The sequence below is a fragment of the Pelodiscus sinensis genome, chromosome 22, assembly GCF_052426305.1.
Source record: "Pelodiscus sinensis isolate ZL-2025 chromosome 22, ASM5242630v1, whole genome shotgun sequence".
Lineage (NCBI taxonomy): Eukaryota > Metazoa > Chordata > Testudines > Trionychidae > Pelodiscus > Pelodiscus sinensis.
The window spans coordinates 12,352,599-12,364,111 of NC_143073.1; the positions used below are offsets into that span (position 1 = coordinate 12,352,599).

The window sequence follows — 11,513 nt, forward strand, 5'->3', positions numbered from 1 at the left end:
AGTCTAAGAGCTGTCCTCCTGATTGTGTTCATCACACATTACCTCAGATGCATGGCCCTTGTTGCATGGTTCTGAGGTCTCAGGCATCAGTTGTACCAACCATACAGTTATGTGTTGGATTTCCACAACCTTGCCCATGTCACATCTCTTTGGCTACATCTAGACAGCAGAGCTATTTTGGGATACCGGAAGTATCCCGAAATAGCAATTCCATCTTTTTAAACGTGCCCGTTATTTTGAAATATTTCGAAATAACGGGCGCACTCTTCCTGAGTCCCTGTGACCGTTGTTCCACGAGGCTTAAGGGACTTGTCGGAATAGTGCTTCAGTTCAAAATTACCTCAAAATAAGCTATGGCATTTGCTTAGCTGTGTAGACGCATCCTTTGTGAGCCACTTAATTACAAACAGTGTCAAGGAAAGACTGCAGGGCTTTTCAGTAGCTCCATCTTTACTCGGCAGTCATTGTCCAATGGTGCCTCCTCCTTCATACCTTGGTCATGGACTCTTGTCTTTGCCAATTGTTTACAGACAGCACGAATGTTTTAAAACCTTCCCTTTTGGTATTTTTTATAAACAATGTTGACTGGCATTGATTACATTATCTTCCAATGACCAGTCCTCTTCATCGTCTACCTCTCCGCCAATCTTTGAGTCATCTGCAAACTTCATCAGTGATGATTTCACATTTTCTGGTAGGTCACCGATAAAAAATTTTAAATAGCAGGGGGCTGAGAACTGATCCCTGCAAGACCCATTAGACACACACTTTCTCAGTGATGATCCCCATTTGTAATCCCATTTTGAGACCTGCCTGCTAGACAATTTGTAAGCCATCTAATGTCTGCTGTGATAATTCTGTTTCGCGCTAGTTTTTCAATCAAAATGTCATGCAGTACCAAGTCACACCCCTCCAAAGCTCTTAGTGTATAATGTCAACACTATTTCTTTATCTAATCTTATCAAACAAAGATACCCAGTTACTTTGACAGGTTGAATTTCCCACAAATTTGTGTTGATTGGCATTAATTACATCCTCCTCCTGTAATTCTTTATCAATCAAGTCTGTAACTGATGTCAGGCTGACAGGTCTATAATTACACAGGTTGCCCTGCATAGCTTTTTCAAATATTGGCACATATGCTTTCTTCCCAGTCTTTTAGAATGTCTCGAGTGTTCCAAGGGCTATTGAAAAGCAGCATTTAACGGTCTCAAAAGTTCCTCAGCCAGGTGAAGGGGGCTTTGAATATAACACAAAGAACTGACCAAAGTAGAGGGAACATATACAATATATGTGACTAGAAGACTTACCTGGCATTGCCTGGGCCCTTCAGGGCAGGGGGCTGGTGATGGGGGTGCAGGAGTCAAGGCAGGGCCTTGGGGATGTGGGGGAGGGCAGGGCAGGAAGTGGGGGCATGTGAAAGTGAGGGTTAGGGGGAAGGAGAGACTTGGGACAGGGAGTCCCATCTGGAGGGGCTTTCTCTCTCCCCACCCCCAGCTGGAAGGGGTTTTATCTGTCCCCTAGGTCTCCTGGCTGGCAGGGCCCCTCCTTCTTCCCTTTCCAGCACTGCAGCCAAGGGCCAGATGGGAGGAGTTTGGGGCAGGGGGGCTACTTACCCAATCTGGCGGCAGGCAAGATGGTGAGTCCCAGCCCTGGCTCACCATTCCCTTAGTCTATGTCTACACTACAGATTTTTTTCAGAAAAACGGTCGTTTTCCCGAAAAAACTTGAATTACGTCCACACCGCAATCACATTCTTTCGAAAGAAAATCAAAAGAACGGAGGGGTTTTTCCAACATTGGTAAACCTCTTTCTACGAGGAAGAAGCCTTTTTCTGAAAGAGCTCTTTCGGAAAAAGGTGTGTGTGGATGGGGAAGAGGGAGTTCTTTCGAAAGAAGAGGAAAGAGCACAGGTGCCCTGGTGGCCACTCATTCCATAGTAATCACAGCTTAAATGTGAGATAGTGTCAATTCAGTGTGGATGCTAACTTTCAAAAAAGCAGATCGCTTTCCTGATGCGCTTTAGCTATGTGGACGCTCTCTTTCAGAAGAAGTTTTTTTGGAAGATCTCTTTGGAAAAGCTTCTTCTGAAAGAAACCTGCAGTCTAGACATAGACTGAGCGGTGCAGCTGTCCCCAGTGGCCACTTTCCAAACAGAAGCCCCCTCCCTTTCCATGTTTGACACGTCCCATAGTCCCAGCACAACCAAACCTTGCTTTAAGTTAGGATCAGAGGATACTGCCTTCCAAATTTGGTGACCCTAGCTCTTAGCAGTTAGGAGAAGTTCTTGAACAAATGGACTTACAAACATACAGACTCAATCTTAGAACGATGGAGGGATGAAGTGTATGGTGATAGATAGATTGATAGATAAATCAATAGATACTGAACTGCCTTCATCATTTAACGTCAACTGATTACTGGAAGAATTGTAAACCATTGGTCATGCTTTCAAACACGCAGCTTACAGGTTTGAGTGGAGATTTTTGTCATTTGACTTTTATACATAGTACTACTTCTTTTCCATAAATCTGACATGTGCTCATCTAGTTTAAAAATCATGCCACGTACATAATGCACAACTACTTTTTGGTCACATTCAGTTGCAGTTGCTGAAGAGGTAATCCTATTAAATAATGCTATGAAAGTAAGTGTGTGTGTGTGTGTGTTTAGGTGCACACACATGCTCGTGTGTGAATGTAAGTGCATACATGCAATGTTGCCGTCCTTTTCTGGTTCTGGTTGCACACTTTCTCATGGTGGATTTCATCAGAACTTCCCCTGAACTTCCCCAAACAGTTTCCGATGCGTCTGAAGACAATTGATAGTTTATACTCAGGTAAATCCCTCTTTTGAAAGTGTAGAGAATGGGTAAGAAGTGTCAGTAGAGATGGAACAAGTGCTAGATTGCCTTGGACTCTGCATCCGACCCCAGGTTTTCATAAAAACTCCATTTCCAGTTAGATATCTAAATAAGGGCCAGATACTCAAAGTACCCAACGTGCACTTCACAGATAAAAGGTGCTCTTAATGCGATGGGTCGTTTTTACACAATCTGTTATAGTTCAAGTAGGAATCAGGTTGGGTGAGGCCAGTCCTTGGCCGTGTGTTCCAGGAGGTTGGATGAGCTGGTCACGGGCCTTTCTGACCTTAGCGTCTATGAATGTCGGAATGAGAAGTAAAACTCTTCTGCAGACAAAGAGGTTTGTCATCTTCACCATGAGTTAGCTGGTTGAGTTAAACACTAGGGTGGGGCTTAGGGTCTAACTCAATCTGTCAACTTGTGTGAAAATGACCTTGCCTCACTTCGAACCAGTCCCTTCCAGCCAGAAAACTTTAGGTAAGGACATCTCCTTTGTTTTGTTTCGGGGTTTTTTTTTTTTCCTTCAGTGAAAACAAGGCCTTAAAATGGGTTTCTTGCTGCTGAGCTGAGGATTATTCTGGACTATTCCGCAATGTCGATGAAAATTGTAGGGAGAAACAGACAGTTCAATACAAACGGCTGCATGGTTTTTAAATGAGGGGGAGGGGTCTGTGGGGAACTTGGAGGCAAACATGGAGCAAAGGATGAGGGAGGGCTGGTTAAAGCTTCTGTAGTCTATGCTGGGATCCTGACCCACAAGGATTCCCACAGTCTCCGGGCTGTCCATAGGGCCATGGAAGCTGCCAGCCCCTGGGATGTTCTCCAGAAGAAAAGAACATGAGTCAGATAAATCCAGTGAACTTTCGGCCTCTCCAGCAACAAGGAGAAAGGAGGGCCACTTTCCCAGGTGGGCACAGCTCTGTGGGACAGGCAGCCTCAATGCCTAGACAGGGACTGCATCTGGCTCCGAGACATCCGACAGCGATTTCATTCTTTGCTTCCCTAAGGAAGGTGGAAACAAACGTCATTCCTTTGGTGGGCTCTTAAATATCTCTGTTCTCTGCTTTGTAACTGTTCAGACCCTCCCTGAGGGGCAAGCGCAGTTTGGCGTTTCGTGTCTTGCAAGGCCTTGCAAGCTGCAGACGTGTGGGCATGTCTAAACTACATTCCTCTGGCGAAAAAGGAATGTAAATGAAGCAAATCAAAAGTGGAAATGAAGCGCGGATTTAAATATCCCAGACTTCATTTGCATATTCACATCTGAGTGCTTTTTCGAGAAAAAGGATTTTTTGAAAGTGAAAACGCAGTCTAGAAGGTTTTTTTTTTAAAAAAACCCTTTTTCCGAAAGAACCCGTACTCCTCTTTTTTTCAGGAGTACAAGTTCTTTCGAAAAATGGTTTTTTTTTTTCAAAAGAACCCTGTCTAGACTGCGCTTTCACTTTCGAAAACCCTTTTTCAAAAAAGCACTCGGACGCGAATATGCAAATGAAACGTAGGATATTTAAAGCTGCACGTCATCTACACTTTTGATTTGCTTCACTTAAATTCCTCTTTCGACAGGAATGTAGTCTAGACATAGCCTCACTGCCGGTCACAGGCAGCAACATCTGGGGCGGGGGGTAGTGGAAGGGAGACAGCAGTCAAGGGGAATTTTGGCCAAGATCATGAGGGAAACTCCAGCACTAGAGACCCATGGGACACAAAATGTCTACACAAATTGGACAGGCATTAAGACCTCAGCTAAAAGATCCAACCCCTGCAGGACCGGTGTTTGAGCTGCCCTTGTGGGGCTCAGAATTGCCCCGACGGAGTCTCCCCAAGGGAAATTCAGTCAGACAGCAATGGCATTCTCTCTGTGCTCCCTGTTGGCTGCAGCAAGGGAGCCAACAGCCTCAGAGAGCAGCAAACAGCCCTTGTAGCTGGATGCCAAAAGCAAGTTGCCATGAGGAACCGGCCGGAATGTTTCCAAGCAGCCATTCCGCCACAGCTACAAGTTGTGGTTTGAAAGCCGCTGGACGCCACGCCCTGTAGCTCTTTCACAGGGACTGTGGTGCAGCCAGTCCCTGCTCCCTGAGGTCAAGAGGAGCCATGGCTTGGACACCTGGCAAGACCGTGGAGGCCACAATCCAGCCTGGTGGTAGCAGGCCCCTCACGCTGGCCTTGTGGCCTCAGATTCCACCTCAGCGAAGGGAGGAGGGGAGCTGTGAAAATCAGATTCCCCACTTGTGTCACAGACCCAGGGCTGCTGGAGGGCAGGAGGGGAGGGGAGGGAGGCGAGATTCCACCTTCCTTTCCTAAGGGAGAGATTTCCAAAGACAGAGAAGGCAAATGCCGGCTGAGCATGGAGCTCTTGTTACAGCCTCTGGAAACCTCCCGCACGTGGCAGCAGCTGGTGTCTGTGTGGGACACAAGGACAGAGCAGCGCTGTGACATGCTGCACCTTGCTCCCTCTTCCTATCTGCCTCGGAGTTTGCACCTTGCCCCCCTCCCCACACACCACATTCTCCTGGCAGTGCATGCCCCTCCCGCAGGTGTGTCTAGCTTACAAGGCCGGTTCTTCAGTGCTGGGCAGGGAACATTGATTAATGCGACCGAGGGCTCTTACCTGAGTGCTTCCGAGAGAGAAGGAGCCCGAAGACAGCCATGGCCAGGAGAAGGACAGAGAGGGGTACCACAATGAGCAGAATGTTCTTGTAGTCGTACCTGGCATCGTCAGCCCCTGGGCAGGAGGAGGAAGATGTCACCGCATAGGCACAGGTGTTGGGAACTGGCTTCCCAGTCACCTGCTGCACCATAAAAGCCTCTCACACTTCACGAGCCGAGAGAGCATGATGCCATGGGGAGGGGAAGGGGGGGGAGAGTCGCAGGGAAATTCAGAGGGCCCCGCACGTCAGCCTGTCTGCACACGAGCCTGCATTCCCAGCCAGCCCTGCTCGGCCTTCCCCATGCAGCAGACTCCCACTGTGCTGCCAGGACAGACACAGAGATGGGAAGTGACACCCACCCCCTCCTCCCGCCTCTCCACTGTGCCAAGAGTGAGCTAAGGAGCAGGAAACGCAAGGGAAACTGAAGTTCCTCTGCTCTGCAATCCCCCACAGGGAGGATTTTTTGCAGATTCTTAACATGAGTGGCATTTCCTGGCCCTTGCCTGGGCTTTTCCCATGGTGCCACGAGCAACCTCGTCCTGTGTTTGCAACAGTCTGGGCCAAAATTGGTTGTCAGCTACACTGGGGAAAATGCAGAGTGACTCCGGAGTGTCAGCAGTGTAGACGTGAGCTGAATGTGGCCCTGACTGAGGCGTTCCCTTTGTGTGTAGTATCGGCTCCGGGGCTGAGGGGCTGAGTGATAAGGGTCACCAATGCCCGACCTTCGAACTGAGCAGTCGTGTAGGAAAACGAGAGCCATTTCCATAGCTTGAACCCAGGTTGGGGTCTGACCTGGGCGTTGGGCACTCGGAACACCCCAGATGTGCCTCAGCCCCAATGGCTCCCTGCCCATTCCACCTCCTCCCCTTTCACCGGGGGGCAAATCTGCCGTGAAAAGTAAATGATCTCCTGCAAAATCCATCCCCCAGGCACTGAGATCCTGGAGCCTTATGGCTACAGCCCAGCTGTGCCCTTGGCTGTTGCCAGGCGGCTGGGACTGTGCTGGGTTTGGGAGAGGGGAGAGATGTGACCTACCTGCTTCCCTCTGGCAGTGATCCCAGGGCGTGATGGTCGCCGAGTTCTGACTGACGGCATTGGCGGCTGTACATGTATAGGACACCTGCCCATCTGAGGGGTCCAGCTTCGCCCAGAGGACCTGGCCAGCCTTGAAGAGCGAGTGCTTGTCCACGCTCAGTGCCTCGCTGTCCGTCCTGCCCCAGCTGTAGGTTACGTTGGTGCCACTTGCCGCCACGCAGGTCAGGAACACCTCACAGGCCCTCGCAGAGTCATGCCGGCCGCTCTCCGAGGTGAACACCTGCAGCGTCAGCTGGGAAACCACTTCTGGACAGGAGAGGGGTCACACTCAACAATTTTCCTCTGGCTACACGCTCAGAGCCCCCTCCCGAGGGGACCGCCTGTCGCCCCAGCACACCCAGTATTAGAGCTGGCATACACCCATTCGCACTCTGACTGTCCCTACAGAGACCAGGCTGACTGGGTGTTCGGTGCTGCTCTCTGGCAGGGCTTTCAACCTTCAACTCTAATAGCCCCAAGTGTCTGGGCGAGTGTGCAGGGCAATGGGGCTGAGGGGGGGTTGAGGCTGTGACAGGCTGTGGGGGCTGCTTCATACTGGGTCCCTCGTCATACAGAGCCAAAGGGGCACCTGCGGTGATTGCAGGTGCTTTGTCAGAACAGAAATAAAGGCAACAGGGAAGTCGAAGCCCCCAAGTTCCCTTCGTGCTGCCTTGTGACCGAGACAGCATTTCCTGTTTTGCTGAAGGGCCGTGCTCTCCCTTCCTGCCCTCTGGGACAAATGGGTGCCCACAGTGAGGACGATGGGACATGCCGTCACCTCCCTAGGGCAGGCTGGCTCTGGCTGCCCCACAGAGGCAGTGGTTGTCGTCTCCTATCACGATGCCGGGAGTGACACGCTTCTTGGTTCTTGGAGGGCAGACTTGATCCCTTCTGGCCGTGTAACCTGGGGGGGGTCGATGAGTGATAAGGGCAGCCGGGACCTTCCATCACAAGCTGCCGCCAGGCCAGGAGGATACCGGAGCCCTGCAAACCCATGGCTATCTGCTTCATACCCGCGGATGTGGGTGCAGATATCTGCAGCTCACTTCTGTGGATGCAAGTGTGGATACAAATTTTAGATCTGGGCAGGGCTCTAGAAATTGGCCCCCAGAGCTTTGTATTTAAACCTAAAATATCCTCGGAGTCTGGGTAGGGTGGGTGGCCTGTCCCAGGCCTGTCTGCCTGGCAGCTTATCTCAGACCCCCTGCTCCCTCTTGGGACTCCAGTCAGAGTCCGCTGCTGGGCCTGGCCACCGGCAGGGACGGGCTGGCACCAGGCAGCCCTGCTGGCTCAGGTGAGCCTGCCCGGAGCGTTCCTCCATGGAGAACCTGGCCTTGCTACAAGCATGTCGCCTTCCTGCCCTTACGTGGGGGGGGAAGAGGAGCCCAGCCCGGCATACCGTAGACTGCCAGGTGCAGCAGGCGCCTCTCCGTCTGTCCTCGCGTGTTCACCAGCAGGGCTGAGAAGCTGCCGCTGTCGCCCAGTTCCACCTGGCAGATCTCCAGGGTGAGGTTCCCGTGGAGCCGGCTCCGCCCGTAGAAACGGGATTGATACAGGGTCTCCGTGGAGCCCCGGAAGTAGGTGGCCACTAGCTCTTCTGCCGGGGTCAGGTACCTCCAGATGGCCTCCCTGACTTGGAACCCGGGGGGGACGTCCACTCCCAGCGACACGGCTCTCCCTACTACTCCTGTCACCTGCAGGGTGGCGTGGGCTGCGGCGGTTGGGGCTGGAAGGAGGCAACAGGCAGATGCTTTCGTGTCAGGGACATGGGAGGAGCTGGGACCAGGAGAAGCATATTTGACACCCTCGCAGCTCTCCTCTCTCGACACCCAGAGCCTTCGTCTCGTCACTCCCCTGGGCATCTTTGGCTGCTCTCTGGCGGAGCCTGGCTTGGCTGTGGTAGCCAAGGCAGAGTCCCCACAGCCCTCGCCTCTGGTGTCACCTTCCAAGCTCCCTCTTCCTCTCCCCACAGGTGGCCCACCTGCCATGCCCTGGGATGGCGAAGCTGCCAGGACAGAGGCAGCCATGTCACAGAAATGCTAGGGCCTTCCCCCGGCGGGCAGTGGCACCCACAGTAACCCGGCACATCCGGCAAAAACGAGACCAGACTTTCCTCAGGCAAAAAGGAACCGCCACACAGCAGTTTTTAATCAACCACCCCAAGGCCAGACCACTCCTCCCTCCTCCTAGGCCACTGTCCCACCACCTCCCGGGCTCTTTCTCCACCACAAACACTCTAAAAAGGGCACACACCCCGTTTTACACCTCTGTGCAGCTAAGAGCGAATGTTCCAGCAATTGGAAGCAGTGTGGATGCTGCTGTGGTGACACAGGAACCATCGGAACAGCTCCCTGCTTGCTCCAGATGCCGCCTGACTTTGCTGAAGTCAGATATTTAACTGACATGGTCTTTTAAAATTAAATGTTGCAAATTGAGCTTTCTCCCCTGCCCCCACAACAACAACGACAACAAAAAGGAAGGAAAACCCAGGCCTCCAAACAACTGAATCTCACTGGGATAGTTGTTAAACTCTCTTCAAAAACACTGCCACCCCAGCAACAGCTTCCTGGCCACCACAATTAGCTTCAGGCACAGAACCCCCCAAATGTATGCACATGGATCACCACACCTACCTTCATAGATCTAGGAACCACTCCAACCCCACCAAGAAATCTGTTATCTACAGCCAAGCCCTCTGCTACCACAATATAGGCTCCAAAGAGCAAGTCCAGTCAGAATACATGTCTTCATACACTTCATACTGCCTTCACCAAACCAGGACACACCGCCAGAAAATATGGCCCTCTTAAATACCCCAAGGGAACCAGTTTCAGTACACAAATAACCCCCTCCCCCTGACCACACAGCATCCTGGAACCCATATCATCAAACAATTACAACCCATCCTCAATGGGTATCAAATGCTGGAAGAAATCTTTCCTGAATCCCCTCCTTGGGCTTTCAAGCAACCCCCCAATCTCACCAAGTTCATCGTCAGAAGCCAGTTCCCCACCGACCAGGACGCAACAACTCAAAGTAGCACCAGAACAATACAGGCCAAATCTGCAGACATTTCTTCACTGCTGCAATGACCAACCCCCTTACCAAACCTTTAAAGCCCCCTTCCATAGGTCCCACACATGCCTATCTTAAGAAGTGGAGCACCTAATCAGGGGCCCTCAATGCATCAGGAACAACCAGTGTAAATCACAGAACCACAGGGCTGGACGGGACCTTGAGAGGAAACCAGACAAGAGCCATGTTCTGGAATGAACTCACACAGAACAATGATAGGCGGTGAAAGTACTTCCCAGAGCATCACCACCTCTCTGACCTCTCAGCCCTCGGCCTCAGCAGAAACCTGCACAGCCACCTTCAAGAGAGACGCCTGGGAACTTAAATTCAGAACGTTGCTAGACACCTGTAATCGCGGCCTGAATAGCGGTGCTGGACTTGTGGCTCGTTCCCACACTGTCACCCACTATTGGTCTCCCCAGGTTTGCTTTTCCTTTTCCCCTTGTGGCTGGAGAGGTGTTAACAAGCCCCTTCAACTGTGCTAAACCATCTATCCCACCTTGTATTTAGCAGTGACACTCCCAGCACATCTCCCGGAGGTGAAGCAGGGCTCTGTGTGAACTAGAAAGTTTGTCTCGCTCACCAACACAAGTTGGTAGTAAAAGAGACTATTACCTCTCCTCCTTCAGGGGCGGAGAACCTTTTCTGGGTTGGGGGGCCGCTGACCCACAGAAAAATTAGTCGTGGGCCGCACACACGTGAGAAACAACAAAAAACCCAACCCTCACTGATGTGACCCCTGGCTGAGAAGCAGCAGGACACGCCCCACGTTCCCTTCACACACCAGAGCCTGTGGGGGAGTGGGGGGGCAGCCTAGTAGCTTTTCTGTGCTCTAGCCCTGCTGTAGGGCTGAGGGGTAGCCCTGAGTCTCCGGGGCTGGATCCAGGCAAGCCGAGGGCTGCGTCCAGCTCCTGGGCCTTAGGTTCCCCACCCCTGTGGATCAGCTTCTTAGATCAGGAGAGCTGGACACCGTCTTTTTGTTCTGGCCCAGCCCCCCAGCACAACAGGTCCGTGGGTGGGGCTGCTAGGTGCACTAGGGCAATACAAACAATGCACAACTGTCCATGTGAACCTGGCAGCAGCCTATGGATAGCTGTGGGCATCTACTCTGGTCTACGTGATCCCACGACTCACCCAGCTGCCCTGCGACACGGCCGGCTGCTCCTGTGGGAGAAAGGAGCCGCCCCCCTCACTCTCTGGTACACACGCGGGTCTGATGTGTTCCAGTGATGCTCACGCCAGTGGAGAGCCCTGTGGCTGGGTTGGTGTCGGAGCTGGTGGAACCCCTGCTGTCACCGCTCTCTGTCCACGCGCTGGTGAAAGGTCTGAGCCCACAGGGACTGTGGGACCGGCCCAGGGAGGAGGGGGGAGAGCTCTTACCTTTGTGCAGGAGCAGAGCCAGCACCAGCCACACCACCATCTCGCTGCTCCAGAGCCCACAGGGGCCTTTCTCGGGAGCAAATGAAAGCTCTGGTTGGAGTCTGGCAATGGGATTGCCTGCCTTTCCCACAGGAAATCCCCTCTTCTTGGTCATCACTCAAAGCCGCAGCTCAAAGCAGAAGTGAAAGTCTGTGCTCAGTCTGCAGTTCCCAGGAGCAATTAGCAGGCCCTGGGCAGAGGCAGGAGAGAAACCCTGGTCTCATTCAACACCAGCACCACGGAGGGTCCCTAAGGGAAGGTGGAATAGGGCCAGGCAGGTGCCAGCCCACACGGAGGCCGCTCTGCCCTGGGCAGAGAACGAACCAGCTCATCCTGTCTCCAAAGAAGAGGCCAATGGCCCAGGGGTACAGGACTCACATTGCTGGTGATGCGACCAGAGCACCACGGCAGAGCTCACACCGTGGTGAACTCTGTCGC

At 52.3% G+C, this 11,513-nt stretch overlaps 1 protein-coding gene across 1 annotated transcript; it reads right to left on the minus strand.

Moving 5' to 3' along the window:
* Positions 1 to 429: 429 nt before the first annotated feature.
* Positions 430 to 11,195, minus strand: SLAMF8 (SLAM family member 8). The gene is made up of 5 exons (XM_006115245.5): positions 11,037 to 11,195; positions 7,981 to 8,307; positions 6,543 to 6,848; positions 5,468 to 5,581; positions 430 to 3,864 (listed from the first exon to the last, which is right to left on the minus strand). The coding sequence occupies exons 1-5, from the start codon at positions 11,188 to 11,190 to the stop codon at positions 3,806 to 3,808; spliced, it is 960 nt and encodes a 319-aa protein (XP_006115307.3). The 5' UTR covers positions 11,191 to 11,195; the 3' UTR covers positions 430 to 3,805.
* Between the last annotated feature and the right edge of the window lie 318 nt (positions 11,196 to 11,513).

Coding starts and splice junctions, on each gene's coding strand:
- SLAMF8 (XM_006115245.5), bottom strand. CDS start 11,190: ATGACCAAGAAGAGGGGATTTCCTGTGGGAAAGGCAGGCAATCCCATT. Junction 5,582..6,542: donor TCACTGCCAGAGGGAAGCAG/GTAGGTCACATC, acceptor CCTCCTGCCCAG/GGGCTGACGATGCCAGGTAC. Junction 3,865..5,467: donor TCTCTCTCGGAAGCACTCAG/GTAAGAGCCCTC, acceptor CACCTTCCTTAG/GGAAGCAAAGAATGAAATCG.